The sequence below is a fragment of the Pygoscelis adeliae genome, unplaced genomic scaffold (assembly GCF_000699105.1).
Source record: "Pygoscelis adeliae isolate BGI_AS28 unplaced genomic scaffold, ASM69910v1 Scaffold261, whole genome shotgun sequence".
In the NCBI taxonomy this organism is placed as follows: domain Eukaryota; kingdom Metazoa; phylum Chordata; class Aves; order Sphenisciformes; family Spheniscidae; genus Pygoscelis; species Pygoscelis adeliae.
Genome location: NW_008824115.1, coordinates 1092984 through 1111278, shown reverse-complemented (window position 1 = coordinate 1111278; position 18295 = coordinate 1092984). Strand labels below are relative to the sequence as shown.

At 36.2% G+C, this 18295-nt stretch overlaps 1 protein-coding gene across 1 annotated transcript in view; it reads left to right on the top strand.

The window, feature by feature from the left end:
• The first annotated feature begins 1055 nt into the window (after nt 1–1055).
• SCAF8 (SR-related CTD-associated factor 8) overlaps nt 1056–18295 on the top strand; it is a 40141-nt gene continuing 22901 nt past the window's right edge. Inside the window, 6 exon segments of the mRNA XM_009334293.1 lie at nt 1056–1135; nt 2616–2660; nt 6367–6528; nt 10254–10410; nt 12169–12299; nt 15778–15954. Coding sequence (XP_009332568.1) covers nt 1097–1135; nt 2616–2660; nt 6367–6528; nt 10254–10410; nt 12169–12299; nt 15778–15954 — 711 coding nt within the window. The 5' untranslated portion in view covers nt 1056–1096.

Genomic DNA, 18295 nt, shown 5'->3' with positions numbered 1-18295 from the left:
TCCCTTGTCTGTTAGACAAGGGTTACATTACTAGACAGTCCCTTGTCTGTTAACACCTAGGGTTGAAGGAGAAAAGAGCAGCATTTTGTTCAAAGCCACATATTGTGAAGAACCAGAGGTTTTCACAGGAAGTAAATAGCATTGGATGATGGAGTCCCGACTCAGTGTGAAGGAGGGAGTCGTTTCCAATTACAGCTTACCAGTCATAGCTATGAAGTTAGTTAATGTACAGTTCTCACTGTGTAGCAAACTTCTGATGAATATCTGTCATGCTGGATTGCTTCTGCTAGGAGATGTATGTACAAGTAAAAAGAATAAAGTTATTACTGCATCCTGGGAGAAAATTGTTGCAAAACTCCGCTACTTGTGTACTGTGGCTGTTTTGGTGGTTAGATACTAATGAAGTTACAAAGCTGTGTTAAAATGAGAACCCAGCTGGATTTTTGCTTAAACATTTGTAATACTTCTGATATGTTATTTCTCTGCGTTAACACAGTGAATGGAGGAAGTCTATACTTTTTCCAGATCTGCTATTTTAAGTGGCAAAATTGCTACATGCTCTTTCTCACTGGGCTGGAAATGTTTTGGTTTTGTTTAATGGAAAATAAAAAGATTTGATTCAGCAGGCATATGATGATGAATGTAGTAAGTATTTCGTTAAGCATCTGTTATGCTTCCATAAAGGTAGTCATGTATATTAAATTTTTTGCCCTAGAAAGAAAGACCTAATGAGAGCTACCGTATTTACATATCGTATGTATTTCCTTTGTAACTTCATCTACGGGTGTTTGCTGTATGTAGTGCTAGTAAAACTAGGTATATAGTGACCATTGCAAAGAAAAAACTGTTACCTTTTAAACATTTTGGATCTTACATTATATTTTATTGGGCCTTCTTATTTTTTTCTTAAATGGGGATGCCTTTTCTGGTGTAATATATACTTAAAACCTGATGAAAATTAAAAGTGGCATTTTCTTGTGGAAAAATAATGTATTTTTATACTGCTTAAAACTGCAGAATATATTTCTGATAACTTTTTTTTTCTTGGCAGTTGTACTCATTAAATGATTATAAGCCACCAATTTCTAAAGCTAAAATGACACAGATCACCAAGGCAGCAATCAAGGCTATAAAGGTAAGAAATTGGCTAACTTCTTTTGACTTCCTTTCCATTTCTCATCTGTGTCAAAATAACTAAATAGCTTAAAGAACTTGCTGCAGAACTTTCCACCTCCCTTGTACAATTTCCAAGTAATGATCAAACGTGATAGTGATGGGATTTTCAGGAGTGCAACAGAAGGCGTAATTTGTTCTGTGACACTCATTTGCTGGTTGTCATATGTGAGAAAGAATTATACCAACTTGATTCTTCAATCAGATCTGAGGGTTTTTTTCTCAGTTGGAAAAGGAAACACTGACATTGCCTGAGAACAGATGAATAAATATAAAACTACCATCTCCCTGCCCGCTCCCCCCTCCTGAAAATGTAGGATGTGTGTGCCTTTGGATCAATACAATTGTTTAAGTTTTATTTCATTTTTATAAATTCCTAGCATACCTTTTCATGGGTGTTGTTCATAGATGTTATTTTTGATGTTGCTTGCCAAACAGCAATGGAACAGCAGAAAACAGCACTGAAAAATGATGAAGGAAAGAAGTATGCTATTAATGTTAAGCATTAAAACAAATGGAAACTCAGTGAAAGCTGGAGAGGTGAAAGAGAGTATAGCATAGAAGCTAAAAAGCCATGAACTCATGTTCTTCCTATCTACATTCCTCTGCTGAGAATGCAGATACATTTTCAGATAATGAAATCCGTATTGGGATTTTGTGTAATTTGGAGAGAGAGCAATTTGATGACAGAAGAGTGAAATTCACTGGCTTTCTTAAATATGAGAAATCTATGTAAATTAGTCTAAGTGTTGCAGTATAAGGAAAATGCTAAAAACTTGTATTGAACATAAGCAAGTAGTAAATGATAGTAAATGGTTCTATAAATGAAACAAATGTTACCAAAATGTTTTATCATGTATTTAACTTGGAAATCCTGCTTCCACTCTTATCATTTCAATAACAACATTTAATTGTGTAGAGCAGTTACTGAGATGATGTAGAGCCATTGTGATGATATGGGAGATTTAAAAAAAAAAACAAAACAGGCTAATTTTAAAGAAAAAGTATTTAGTAGATGTTATAAGATCTTCCTATACTCATGTTTTTAGGTTATTAAAGTGAACACTTGGAAAATAAATGAAATACAGAGAAGTGCTATGCTTAGTAACATTAGGCTAACATCTTCAGTTGTGTACACTGAAATAATGGTTTGTTTTTGAAGGAACAATTATATTATTCTCTTAGTTCTCACTAAATAAGCGCACGTTATTTAAAAAAATACAGTGTAAAAAACCTTCAGAAGGCAAGAAAAAGCAAGATTAGCTTTTTTATATGCTGTTAAATGTTCTAAGGAAGACAGCATACTCAGCTGTAGGTATTGGATTGCTGGTTAATCAACCAAAGTTTCTAATTCTGGTTTTACTATCAATATTGCATGACTTGAACAAGTATATGCATCTTCAGATTTTTTTCCTCTGTTGAAATATTATTTTATTTTCCAGTTCTACAAGCACGTTGTACAGAGTGTTGAGAAATTCATTCAAAAGGTAAGTCAGTCATGGGTATTTTGTGTTAGCACTGAGAAAAATGTCCTCATTTTGGATTACAGAGTATTGAAGACCATCGGGTTTTAGGTACACGATTAATATTTTTATCACACGTTAGTTTATTTCAGTTTTTAGACACATTCAATTTCTGCTAGTAATCACTAGCTGATCATAACCCATGACACAGAAAGACAAATACTTTGTCCCCGTTTTGTAGTTGTGATATACTTAGATCTGAATGACTGTGGATACTGTCTTAGGACTACTTCTCTGTATGTATTCATTTAATGTTAAAAGAGGCTGTCAGTGTAGTCCATGTGAACAGCTAACAGCAAAAGAATTAACAGTGGTTTGGCGAGTGACGGTTACTTTTGCTTTCTGCCAGGTTTTCCCATAGATTTTAAAGCTGAAGGGAAGATGGCCATTCAACCTCATCTTTTGTGAAGCATGAGATGTAGCATTTCAGTTGGTGGTTCCTGCTAGTAATTTAAGACAGAAAATATTTATATGGCTAGACTGGAATTACTTTTTGGGAAGATGCAGTATTAATTTAAAGATTCTGAATAACAAAGAATTTTATTGCATTTTGTTTTCTTGCAACAGTTAATTTTTCTTGGGTAAAACTGCATTTTATTTCCAGTTGGAAATGCATGGATCCCAATTTGTGCGTCTTTCCTCCTTGTCTGCATTGTACTTGATTGTTCAGTTGATCATTTTGGTACTGAATTTCTTCTCCTCTTGTAAACAGGAGTAAATTATGATCAAATTGCCTTTTTATTTTGACAAACAAGCTAGAGAAGTTAGTCTGTTAATGTTGCAATGTTTGGATGCAATGTTTCTTCTGTTGTCCACATTATGAAGCAGTCTAGATTGCTCTGTGTCAGTAACCTGTCTTCCTCATTACCTTTTATTCCTTGGTGCCCGATGTATGCTGCATTGCCTTTTGGCAGTGGTTGGACAGTGTAAAAGGGGTTCAGCTTCAGCCTGGTGTTTTTAACTGTCTCTGAACAGTTAGTGAATTAATTATTTAGTACTAGGATGTCAGTCCTATGTGGAAAAGGTGTCGTGTATGTTTCGGGGCACTAGTAAAGGCTAGCAGTATACTTTACCATCACTGCTAGTGTTTTGTCAGGTAGTTGTCTTTTGGGGCATCGCCTCTGATTTCTTTCCACCTTTAAGAAAAAGGATCAATATCCTCTGATCCCTGTTTGATACTACAGGTGGTCATAGGAGGATGAGAGCAGGTGTACATCTTATCCATCTCTGATCAGTAGCAATTCGCAGTTTCACGTCCCAAAATTAATCCTGAATTGCCCAAGTTCCAAATACTGCTTTTTAGTTGCAGTGGCTGTGATTGGCAGTTCTGTATTCAGAGGCATAAGAGAAGATTTATCCTCTGAATGATAGTTTGTCAGGAGTTGGACCGGTTATTCGTGACCCTTCCACAAGCTACTAAGAGTATGGGGTTATCTTTGCACATTTGTGTTCGGTGTCCAGTACTACTTAATAAGGGAGTTCTGCATTGTTCATTGCTAGTTAGAGGAGGCAGATGTATGATGTTATTGATAACCTTATTAATGATCACTCTGGATTAGATGTTTCCCTTTGGTGGGCTTGATGGTTTGTTTTTTTCAGTATTTCGTGAACGATTTAGAGAAACACGCGAATTACTAATAACATCAAATAGTAAGTTCTTATTTTAGTAGAATCGGAGATAAGCAGATGAAAGCTCTTTTCTAGCCATTTGATATTTATGGACTTAAGTTACATGTTTGGAAGATAATTGGATTATTTTTCTGGAAGAAATCACTTCAAGTTAAAGCTCAAAACTACTGATTCTTCCATTAAAATGTGCCATAGACTTGTCCAGAGTGATGACAGTGCCGTCTCAATTAGTTTACTGTTGATTCTTTCCTACTCCAATATATTATTTCTTCAAAATTAATCTCAGGAGGTTACTGAAACTTCAGGTGAAATAATTGTCCGTGACATTCTTTTTGTGACACTTAACTCACTGGTCTTTTGTCATTTTGGCTGACTGTTTTATTCTCTGGCAAAACATCACTTCAGGGGTCAAGTGACCACATTCCATATATGTAAGGGTATTCCAGTGTGAGAGCGAGACTTGAATAATATCTTTGAGTAATCAAATTATCTTATTGCTTAGACTCACTAGGGAAATAAGTGAACATTTGTTGTGTAAAAACTTGTCTCATCTCAGATTGGGGATACACAGGCTCACTGCCCCAGCTGTCATTCTTCTTTATTTAATTTTTTATTTGTATTTTATGGTCTTTTCCTTTTTTATCATCTGTATTATTATATTAATTATAATCTTTTCTTGCTTTCTGTATGTGCCATGTTTTTAAATACTCCACCTGGCATATTTGCTGAGTTTTCTTATTAAATATCTGTGTTTTGTATTAATTTCAGTCTTGTGAAAAGTCATATACCTGTCTGTTCTGTATGCAGAATACTCCTATTTTTGGTAATAATTTAGCTAAAATTTGAGTAGCTACAATATATATTGAAGTGATTCTCTGAAGACAGTGTATTATATGAAAATAGATTTTAATTTCATAATGCACATTTATTCTTAAAAGGATGCCACACACATTCTTAAAAATAAAGAATGCCATACTTAAAAACACTGGACCATGTTTAGAGCCTAAATAAATGCTTTATCAAGGTTGCAAATGTTAGCAAATCAACACTTTTCAAAACAGGAAGTTTGTATCTAGGCTGTAATAAAATCAGTAGTCTGAAGAGTTTGTTTGGCACTGTATTAGAGATGATGAATTCAGTGTGTTACATAGTATGTTTATAGACTATCTAGGCCAGAGAGGGAATGGGTGTACTTTCTCATGTTTTCCATAGTACCTTGTGTGATAAGTGTGTACAACCAACATTCATGAAGTGAACCCATGTCATAGTATATTCCAGTGATGACTTTTTTATATTTTTGTACCACTTTTCATTCTTTTTTAAAACTGGTTGCACTAGTCTGGTGCAATTACTTCGCAATTAAAAGGCAACAAATTTAGCTTTAATTGTTAAGTAAAATTACCTAAGTAATTAGTATTGTAGCTAGCAGACATGCTTTATAAATACAATGCTGTTTGTAAATTATGCAAGTTTTCCACATTTTTAAAATAAGTATCACTGGTATATTCTTAACCAAACAGATGTCCACATAAATATGTTCTTGTTCTGGCGGGAGCAGGATATACCACACGCTACTTACAACAATGTAAATTACAGTAAACAAATGTTAACTTTAGTGTTGACTTTGATGATAAAGAAGGACAAAAATATTTTTAATTATATTTACAGCTAGTCCCAATGTACTATTAAGATGGTCATGCTTTACGCTGTTCTCTTAAAATAGGTGTGTGCATTTAAAAAGGATATCTGGTTCATGTGCTGATTTTTAATAGCTCTATTCTAAAAAGCTTTTTTAGTGGTAGTAAATTGATTTTAAACCACTTACATATTTGCAGAATACATATAGATGTGGCAATTCAAACATTAAAGGTTAGCTATTTTTGAGAGCGTTTACTTTTTCAGGACAATTTGTTAAATAGAGAACGTTTTGGTAATACTTTGACCCATTTGAAGATTAGAGAGGACTATTCATACTTACTCTGCCATTAATGGTTTTTGCTATTTTTCACATATGCACATTTTAAATTATTATTCTTTGTAGTGCAAACCAGAATACAAGGTACCTGGTCTATATGTCATTGACTCCATTGTAAGACAGTCCCGGCATCAGTTTGGGCAAGAAAAGGATGTATTTGCTCCAAGATTCAGCAATAACATCATCAGCACTTTCCAGAACTTGTACCGTTGTCCAGGGGATGACAAGGTAAACCACTTCTTATAGTTTGGTTTTTTTTCTAATTAAAACAATCTTTAGTATGTTATCTATAAAGAATAAAGATTCTGATCTCACTTTTTGCTTGCTAGAGTGGATCTAATTATAGATTTACACATTTATATGTATTTCTTTTAATTTTGCTTGTGTGAGTGTAGGTAGAGGGGAAGACACATCCAATTAGGTTAATTAGAATTTCGAAAAGGTTTTCGGGAAGACTGGATGGATTTAAGTTAATGTATTTTGATTGGGGGGGGGGATTAAGCAGGCATTTGGTAGGACGGGGAGTTGTAGTCAGTCTTTTATTGTCTTCTTCCCGTCTTCAGTGGGAAAATGAACGAGCAGGTTTTGTATTGTGTCAAGGAATAAATAATTTTTCTTGGTAGCTGTAACTTCAGGGCAGACTAGTGTGTTCTGGACTGAAGGAGCAGTAGAAAAACAGCAAAGTATCTTAAAAGTTACTTTTCCTTTGATACTGAATTAACCAACAGCTGAATAAAGCCTAACTTGAACAGTTTGACCCAATAGTTCAGCTGTTGCCTTGGACCATAGTAGTCAAGATCGCTACCAAATTATGATAGGTTGGCTGGAAATAGCAGAGGGTGCAGGCGGTTTAATTTCCTTCATACTTGCCACTGATCTTACAATAGCTAGAGTTTCTTGTTAGTGAATTGAAAAATTACAAAAGGATGTGAAATGCTAAGGGCTTTATCTCCACATAATTTTGTGTAATAGAGTCATTAAGTCAAGTAGAAAGTGAGGCAGGACACTGCAGGAAGAGAATGACAGGTTATTCTTTGAATAGTCACATACCATCCTACAGCTGTATTTTTCAGCCAAAGATCTGAAAACCCAAGGCATCCACGGAAGGTGATTAAGGCGAGTTCAGCCATTGCGTGTATCCTGTAGTTGTCTTAGGATTCTTGCCTTTTTAGAGGAGTTAGGACCTCTGCAGGAAAATAACGTCAGGACCTGCAAATTCTAAGTGGTTGAAAAACTCTGCTATGGATGACTGTCTTCTCTTCTGCAACTGAATTCTGAGGTGCTGCTGAACAGGTTATTTAAGTTAAATGACGTTTTCCCAGTCTGGTTTTAGGTTATCTGTGTGATCAGCTTGTGCTGCTTCACAGTGTTTTATATATATAGAGGCATGATAGTTAACTTACATTTTTCTTCATTTAGCTGTATTCCTTAAGCAGTATTAGTTTGTTTTGTATAATCATTTAGCTTACTACTCTGAGAAATATATTAACATGGAAATAGTCTGACTCGTTGAAGAAGGAGGGCTCAAGGATGGGCGCAAGTATTCAGTTTGTGTCTGGCTTTAAAAAAAATATAGTAAATGTATTATACGGTAAGAAATAGTGCCACTTATTCTGTAACGTTTCAGTGCATGGCAACTAATGTGTCACATTAGAGGTGTTTGTTGTCGTGGTTTAACCCCAGCCGGCAACTAAGCCCCACACAAACGTTCACTCTCTTCCCCCCAGTGGGATGGGGGAGAGAATTGGAAAGGTAAAAGTGATAAAACTCATGGGTTGAGATAAAGACAGTTTAATAGGTAAAGCAAAAGCCGCGCACACAAGCAAAGCAAAACAAGGAATTCATTCACTATGTCCCACTGGCAGGCAGGTGTTCAGCCATCTCCAGGAAAGCAGGGCTCCATCACGCCTAGCGGTTACTTGGGAAGACAAATGCCATCACTCCGAATGTCCCTCCCTTTCTCCTTCTTCCCCCAGCGTTATATGCTGAGCATGACGTCACATGGTGTGGGATATCCCTTTGGTCAGTTGGGGTCAGCTGTCCCGGCTGTGTCCCCTCCCAACTTCTTGTGCACCCCCAGCCTCCTCGCTGGTGGGGTGGGGTGAGAGGCAGAAAAGGCCTTGACTCTGTGTAAGCACTGCTCAGCAGTAAGGAAAACATCCCTGTGTTATCAACACTGTTTCCAGCGCAGATCCAAAACATAGCCCCATACTAGCTACTATGAAGAAAATTGACTCTATTCCAGCCAAAACCAGTACAGATGTGAAGAGGAATAGTAAAACGTAGTCTGTTTATGGTCTGTAAAGCTCCTATCAGGTTCACTTCTAGGATATTTTTCACCTCAGTTAGGGAGAATGTATTTTGCTACATGTGTCTTTGCTGCAAGATGTCTTGCTGCTATCTTGCATATGGATTCGGTATTATCGGAAAGTCTTTGTGCTGTGAAAGTAGTTACCATATATCTGACCCAGCAAAAAATTGTGCTGTCAAAGATACCAAGCTTATGTACCTGTTTTCTCGCATTTTGATGTTTAATCTGATTAACAGGCATAACAGAGAAACACAACAGGTTGGTTGGTTGTTTTTTTAAAAAATCAAGCAGAAGTATAGTAGCATTTCATTTAAAGTAGCAAGAAAACCCCCACTGATTCCTTCATCTGGCTCAGCCATGGAAAATGCAAGGGGGAGACAGATACTGGGGCGCAGAAATAGTTTTATATTCCTGTTCTGGATAGAAGAGGGAAGTTAGACCTTCTGATGGACTTGTCGGCGACTGCCTTACAAAACAAACTTTCAAAGAAGAAGGGCTCGCATATTGTAATGCTGAATGGAAGCCTTCAGAGATTTCTTTAAAGGAGCACTAAATTACATCTTCCATGCAGTGAAAATTCAGCACTTCTCTCTATTAAATTTAAGTATCCTCTTGGAATTCTGGGCAAACAGACTTTTTTTTTCTTTGGTTTAAACACTGTGTGATTAAGTACTCTTATGTTCATGTTTTATAGAATTTAAATAATTAAACCATCTTCGTGACAGCAAACACAAGATCCTATGAAGAACTTTCTGTTCTTAATACAACTAACTTTTTTTTTTATTTCCAAATAAGCCAGATGTCTTTTTCCATCACATACATTACTACCCAACTTCTCAAGATCAAGCAAAATCTTGCCTCTGGGTAGACGTGAAGCTTAGAAAAGAAAAGATTTGGGAGCAGATCAAAACAGTGGAATAGAAATGTATTTGCAAGCTGAACAATGAGTTACATCTGATGGAATTGTATGAAGTCTTAATTTTGATTTTTTTTTTTTTTCCTTTCCAGTGATCCACATTTTTAATATTACTGTGTAATTTCAATAGGCAGGGAATTGTGTTCCAGTTTAAATTCCTCACTTCATAAAGAGAGCTTGCAAAATATTGAGCTACTTTCCTAAGAAAAGTATTTAGCAGTCTTATTAGTATATGCCCATTTTTCAGTGGACGTAAGTAATTTTGGTTCATAGGTAGATGAGAATTGCATTCATGTATGTTGACTATAAAAGTTTTGGAGACTAATAATTCCTTGCTTTAATTATTAGTAATGCTTTAAAGTGTTTCCTTAAAATAATTTTCCTTCCATGCTGTCTTTGAAGAGTAAAGGTATAAAAGTGTCAGATACATTTGTTTAGTTTTGTTTTGTTTTACTATATTTCATTTTCTGTTGAGAGAAGACTGTCACTATGTGCATAGTGTGTCTTTACTATTGCCTAGGCATCTTCTATAGGTCAGCCTCAGGTTCATAGGTTAGACATCTTTGGTGTGATCCAGTATAACTGATCTTATGGATCTTACTGTTTGTAAACCTAAAGGTGCTTCAATCTAGACAGATTGACATTGCTTGTTAAGAATTCCATAATTGAAAATAACAAGAAGGGTAAGCGTGACTCAGGTCTTTTGTTATCGTTTCTTCATTTTAGAGTAAAATTGTTAGAGTGCTAAATTTATGGCAGAAGAATAATGTGTTCAAGAGTGAAATTATTCAGCCTCTCTTGGATATGGCAGGAGGAATTCCTCCTCCAGTTGTGACCCCTGTCTTGCCCAGCACTACAGCTGCTATGAGCAACAATACACCAGGTAAACAAAAATAGGTTAAAATCATGCTTTGAATCAAAACACTTGTGTCAGCTTTGGTATGTTGGCTGTTAATATGCTGAAAAATCTCACTGGTTTCCTTTAGCCAAATCAAATGAATGCTAGAAAGAAATATATTATAGCCAGTGTCCAGATCAGCGAAATAGCAAAACCAAGAGGCAGCCTGTTGTGTTTACTTTCCAACTGTATAATATATTTAGATTGAGTAACTGCAATAAGACCTTGTTTTGCACTTGAAAGTCAAAACAGTAGATCACTGACAGAGTTAAAAACCCAACACAGCACTTAATGCAATCTTTGTTAATAGTGGTGCCACAACTGAAAGAAATTACACATCGGTATCTTTTTGCTATCCATAGGGTTGAGCTTGCTGGATCATGTCAGACAGTGTTCCTTTACTTTTGCTGGCTGACAGCCAATGATTTTGAGGGGCAAAAACATATTGACAATATAAACTGCAGCCAGTGATGTACTTCCCTCTCCCTCAAATCTGAAGTATGTGGGCCAGAAATCATGCTGGAAAATCATGTGGACAAAAAACTGCTCATGGAGTATGTCCCAAGTTAACAAACACTAACGTTATTATACATGCAGACTTGATCATTTTGTGCTCTAAAGCATCTTCCTTACTTAGGTAGGTAGATGGCGGGGAACTGGCTTTTTGACTTTTTTCGTTTTGTAGAGATTTTTTCATTCAAGATTGGGTTGTATGGGGAAATTTTACATATAGAAATTGGTTTTTGGCACCCACCTTTTGCTGATCCCATGCTGAAAAGCAGTGAGGTGGGCAAATCCACCTTGTTTTTCATTGGTGTCTGTAAACATGTAAAAGTTCCAGCTCTTGCATTGGACTTACTGCATCTTCTAGTGCAATATTTTTTATTTTCAATAGTTTGATTACTTTAAATTGTTGAAATCATAGCTTTACTCTAATGCTTTTTTGATTCCTGATGCTAATTGTCTTTTAAAACAGTAATCTAGTCATTTACATTTAGTGTTCATCAACATATCTCTACTTCTGAGCTAACAGTAGGAGTATTTTCAGGGTTGGAGGATTCTTCTGGATTATGGCGTGAAACTAATTATCAGATTGCTGATTTAGTCTCAATGTTCCTCTTGAAAAAAAAAAGATAAAGCAGGCAATCCTCATGAGTCCAGCTGCTGCAGGTTGAAATTTTTAGTAGAATCCTTAAGGCTCTTCCTGGAGATAAAGTGCAAGTCCAGTAAGTTCTGGACTAGCAGACGTTTCTGAGTAGATTGCTAACAATTATCATTTGGTATATATTGTTTCCACTAAATGGTTTGGATTACTGTGTGAAACCTATTTATTTTGCATTTGTCAGTGTTTTTGTTAGTAGTTCCCATAGGTTAATAGCGGAAAGAGCTGTCAACTACACTTACACAAAGTAATCCTGCTACTTGAGGAATGTTGAGCAATGTTGATGTGAGTCTGTGTTATTTCTGTACACTCCATGTGTCTGTCAGAAAAGTAGTTTAAATTGATGTTAATACAGTGCTTTCTCAGTATTTATTAACTGGTTTTGATGTCCTAGGAAGATTATAGTATCTTTATAATTTGATTTCTTGCAAACCAGAAATCTTTGCTGTAGAAAATAAACAGGAAGGTTAATGTCTGGTTTATAATTTCTTTTTACAGCAGGTTTCTTTTTCCCTTCTCTAACACTATTTCTAAGTCTGTATGTTAAAATATTTTGGCGTATTGGATTTTCTCTTTTTTAGGAACACCTGTGACTCCAGTTACTCCAGCCAATGTGGTGCAGAGTTTACCTGATCCTTGGGTATCTCAGATTGCTAATACAGATACCCTTGCTGCTGTTGCACAGATTTTACAGAGTCCTCAAGGCCAACAGGTAAATATTTTGTAGGCAATTAGACTGTACACTGTTTGATACTTCGTGTCTTTAAGGTGCGCTTAAGGAATACTGCTTTCATGAGTATCTCTTAGTTTTGTGTCTGGTATCCATGTTAACCATCCCATGACATTGTTCATCACAAGTAAGTTCCAGGTAACCTAAAACTTCCTGTTAGCTTTTGTAACCAACCCTGTTTGTTCCTTAAAAGTATCACAGAATGTGACTTCAGATAAGATGGTCTGTAATACATACTTCTCTATATAGTATTGCAGATGACTAAATCAAGAGTAGCATTAAGATTTCATGGATATAGGCATAAAACAGAATGCCAGTTTAAGCATATTTCTCTGCTGGATGCCCCAAGAAGCTAAACATTGTACAGAATTATGTAATGGGAATGTACTCATTTTGGAAGTGCGTTGTGTGTTGATTCTTTTCTTTATCTTTCCATCAGCTAAATATAGTTTTTATTTTGCAGCGTTCAAAAATAAGGTCTTAGAAGTGACTGTGTTCCTCAGTTTCTAAATGCTCAACTCCAAAAGAGTGGCTTGATGTGCAGCATGCATTGAACTGCTTGTCCTCTTAAGCCGCAGCCACATAAGTTGAGCGCACACAATCAGCTTTCTGTAAAAATGTAGATCATCGTTTTTCAGTTTATGCTAGAACTCTGGCACCAGCATAACTTCGGTATTACGATTTTTATTTGGACTGAGGAATAGGATGTTTTACCTGCTGGGGTACTAAACAAAAATCCCATGCATATGAACGAGAAGCGGTCACCAGTGAGCTGTTATGAAGCACTGATGCTGACAATAACAACAACTTTACTTAGTGAGATTGTTTTACAGTGTTCAGCTAAGCAGAGTCATCTGTAATTGTTCATAAGTCAAGCGAAGAGAGTATTTTCATCTGATTACACTGAAAGAAATTGATGGGTCATTGAGAAGCAGAGCAAAATGAGTTTGTGGGATACTTTGTGAAATGTGGAGGGAAGATAGTGGAATAGCTCTTAAACAAGGAAGGGATGTGAAGTGAGAATGGGAAATATATGGAAAGTCAGTAAGGTAATTTTAAAGTTTATTACCTAGCGAGTATTCTTTAAAAAAAAAAGGACCAAAAAAAAAGGACGAAGCAAAATAAAAGATTATGAAGATGAGAAGGGAATTAGAGTTTCAAAGACAGCAGATCACAAAGAAATAACATTTGGATATTTAGCTCAAAATGGTAAAATGAGGAAGAGAATGGATTTTGGGAGAGGGAAAAGATGGTCTTAAGCAGAAATGTGGAGACAGACTGGGGACGCAATAAATATTTACATGCAGATCTCTAGGATTGGTAGATCAGCTGCAACATTTGCTTCCATCCTGTCCATCTCTTTTCTTCCTGTTCTCCAAGCCACTCCACCTCCTACCCCCTCCCCCTCCCCAAGCTCCAAAGTCCTTGATTTCATCTTAAGACTGTGTTTTATGGGCGAGAATGCATGCAGGTAAATTGAGAGTCTAGACAGGAGAGGATAAGAGTAAGAAAGATGTGACCAACAAGAATGTGAAAACAGCTAGAACGGTGACCACCCAGGATTTTCCCACTCTAAGGCTTCCATCTCTGCTTCTTCAGTTTGATTCCTTCCTGCTCAGAGCAACGCACAAGGTGGACCAGCCATATTTGCTCATCTTTTGTGGGTCAGCCAGGAAGGGAGGGGAGAGCTCTTTAGCTTTGCCTATTGCAGTAATCAGTGAAAGCTCTTGGTGAGGTATAACAATAATTGAAGACTTTTCAGAGGCTCTGCTGTATAAGGAGTCTGTATAACTGTTTTTAAAGACTAGGAAGAGTTGTTTCACATTATCGGAAGGTAGCTCTAAAACAATCTTGAAAAAGGATCATACGCTTTTGATGCATTGTGGAAAAGATCAACCTAATCAGCTTATGCAGAGGTTCTAGTGAGCCGTAGTAAGAAGGGAGGGACTGAACCCTGTAAGAGTTCAGTGGTGAACCCTGTGAGGAGGTGCAATATGAATGTGAAGATAATCAGGGACTTATGTCAGCATAGTTTGAACTACCTGGATTTGCTCAACCTTTTTTCCAGAAATACCCAAAGGAAAGGCTCCAGGGGTTTGCCTCATGGAAGGTGAAAGGACTGCTTCCTGTAATTCCACAGTACTTCAGGAGGGTTTCTTTCCATCGGGATAGTGTTTTTTTCCTTTTGTGTTAAGGTAAATTTTATGGGAGCATCTCTATTCAACAGATGAATAGATCTGCACATTAAAAAGCCTTTTATTTCCTTCATTGGGACAGCTCCTTTTAAAAAATTACATACAAATAGGAAATTGGAGTAAGGAAATCAAGATATGCCAGGCGATTGGATTATACATTTGTTCTAAAAAAACCCTGTGGAAGATATTCTATTTTTCTTTATTTTCCTCCTCTAGATTTGAAGGAAGAGACTCTTAGGGTATCCTTATATACTCTGATGAAATGTCTTAGGTCCATTCACTACACTTCTGAAAGTTCCTTCTCTGATAATATTTAGTACTCATTCCAGTATAATCCTAGACCTTTCCTGGGTTGTGAGTGGAGTTGTTTAAACAAACAAAGAAACCACCCCAACCACTGCACCACCCTCAAAACTATTTTTAAATAATATTTGAAACACCCAACACTATTTTTAAATAATATTTTTTAACATCTGTCTTTTGGCATTACCCATACTTTGTTTTTACTGTAACATACTTTGTTATTACTGTACGTTTGTTGCCCCAGAGCTGCTGCTTCTGGTTCAACGTTGCATCTAGGCAATTTTTATCCTAAGATAGTGCTATACAGAGCCTAGAGTCTGTGCCATTGCAGGAAGTCAAATTATATTCCCAGTTCCTGGTTAATTTGCTTTTTATGTCTTGTTAACATAGCAAGGGAATTGCGTTCTATCAGTGCAAACCTGAGTTTCAGCATGAGATTTTCCTTGTGACTAATCCAGAGACACTAGTGCAAGCTCTTCATATAGACATGTTGCATCATCTTAAAGTGGAGCTTGCAACAATGCAGTTATTTTCTCTACACGAATGTTGTTAGAGCATACAGATTTTCCTAATATAGGTGGGCCCTTAGAAAGCTGGAGTAGGCTAACAGATTTTTTTCAGGTCAGAAGGAATCAAACTGGAGAAACAGAAGAGGGGGAACCCTAGAAAGCAGGAAATCCTGAGTGGTGATTGGTCATCATGCAACCTGTCAGAGCAAGTTAGGAGGAAGAAGCATCTGCATGTCTTATCAGCCACAGAAAACAAATTAGCCAGTAAGTGGGAACAAAATTTGCCGTAAATGAAAACAAATTAAGATGAAATAATAGCCATAGGTTAGATGATACTGCATTCCTGAGGTTTTTTTTTCCCAATTGGAAGGGGAAAAGACTAGTTTGGTTTTTGCTTTCTGCTTTTTAAAAAAAATTTATTGTTTAATGCATTTGTTATCTTTTCTCTTTTAGCTTCAGCAGTTGATACAGACACTGCAGATACAGCAGCAGAAACCCCAGCCTTCACTACTTCAAGCCCTGGATGCTGGTCTTGTCGTTCAGTTACAGGCCCTCACAGCACAACTTACAGCTGCAGCTGCAGCTGCTAACACACTTAATCCACTGGAACAGAGTGTCTCTTTTAATAAGGTAGAAGTAGAATAATAGAGGTTTGAAGAAATATTCATTGTTAAAATATATGTAAGTGAAAGAGGTTTTGACTTTAGAGATTCTAAAAATACACGAATATACTATATAGTGCTCTATCTCAAAAATTTAAAAAAATGTCTAGAGAGAGTAGTATAAATGAAAATATTAGTTTTATATGAGTTTAAGGCTAAATGGCATTTCATAAAATATCTCAAGTTGGAATGGACCCATAAGGGTCATCGAGTATGAAGAGGGATTTGATTTAGCAAAGTTAAGCCATTGTTAAATGTTTTTCTTCACCCTTTGTAACACAGCGGTGAGAATTGAGCATGTCTTGTGTTTGCCCTTCCTGTGTTTATGATCTGAGGTAGGAAATTATTTCTTACAAGGCAATGAAAGGGAAACATGCAGAAATTTACATACGCTGTTTTCCCAGAAGAGTAAAACATGATTGTACTTGTAATTTTCTTACATTATAAATGCCAAGAAAACTTCTTATCTTGCCCACAAAGCGATAAGTGAAGAAATAACTTTATGACTGTAGTTAAAACCAGTCATGTGACACTTTTAAAAGTATGTCAAAATGTAAAAACCAAACAAACCTTGTAGGTAAAGAAACTTTGTGTGTGTTGCAACATATGTGCGTATCTGAACAAAAAAATTGAATAAATACCGAATGCAGGAATTTAAGACGACTAATGTAGTTGAATGCCAAGTAGCAATAACCATGCTGGCAATTACAGTAGTAATAGTATAATATCAGCAGAATGAAAAAGGAAGAACTTCTACTCAAAGATGAAAAAATAAATAAATGTTGTTCCTTTATCTTTGGAAGAAACAGCTTGTGAGTAGATAATCTCTGTAGGATTGTCCTGGAGTGAATAAATAATAAGGAAGTCAGAGAAGCAAAAAAACCTTTTTTCTCCTAACCCAGATAATCTCTTTTTCAGGCAGTTAGCTGCTCAGAACTTGACAAGTGCTGAGTTTAAAGTTTTAGGACAATTTATCTTATATTTCTAGAACTTGTTCAGCTAAACTCAGATCTCTGAAATAATAGAGAGTTGTCATTACTAATGAAAGTAATGCAGCTGTAAGAATAAGTCAGGAAAAAAATAGCCTGTACTCATGCTGTATCACAGCTGTAACCATCAACTAGAGTAGGGTATAATCACAGGGAATGAATGCATCAGTTAATAGGGACTGCCTTAATATTTAGATACAAAAAGTAATTAAGAATACGGCATTGTATTGTGGTTTATCCCACAGACTTCAATTCCAGCATTTATATGGATAGGTGTACTCATAGGTGTGGCTGTCGTGAATGTTGGACAGCTTAACTGGAGCAAATTGAAGGAATTGGCATTCTGATGAGATGTTTACATACCTTAAGTGAGTGCAGCCTGATACTTTTCAGTTAGTTTATGCCAGTAATAGTATGCAGGAGTCTTGCTATCGTGAAAGCTGTCAGCAGAGTAAATGTACATGATTGTGATTTCTGAGACCTTGAAGGTAAGGTCTCAGGAAGGTAAGGTGGTGGAAGAAATTCTTGTGGCAATGTGATAATTCACAAGCTTTCAGTAGGTATATAGTGTTGATTTGTTCTTGTAAACTGTGGAAGAGTTGTGTTTATAGTATGTGATCTGTACCTCAGTTCTTCATTATACAAGTAGTGTTAGATTATAATACATCTCAAATTTCTTGTTCAGTGTTCTATAGCATCTCTATGAATGAACTGATAATGTGTGTCTTGTTAGTCCATTGAGGCTTTTACTCAAAGGTTATTGAGGCTGCTTTGCTGAAACAGCATGTCATTTTAAAATTTCTTCTTCTTTTTTTTTTTTTTAATATAACGTTGGTGCTACCATACCTATTTTCTCCTTTTTCTGAGGTTTGAGGATTTTGAATCTAGGTATTAGAGAAGAGTACATATTAATATATATGTATTAATGGGCAATCTTACTTTTGCAATGATAAGTTTTGGGGATAATTTTCCTTGCTTTTTTTAATGGTTTCTCAGCACCAATATCACCTGCCACCCGAATCCACTTTTCAATAGCTGAAGACCATGAGTCATAATGATATAATTCTATTTATTAGACTCTTTACTTCCATTTTATTATATAATTTGTATAATTTTTTTACTAGACATGGCAGCTTTAACAAACAAAGTGTTAAAAAGGCAATATTTACTTTTATAGGAAGCATAGAATCATAGAATGGTTTGGGTTGGAAGGGACCTTAAAGTTCATCTAGTTCCAACACCCCTGACATGGGCAGGGACACCTTCCACTAGAGCAGGTTGCTCAAAGCCCCATCCAACCTGGCCTTGAACACTTCCAGG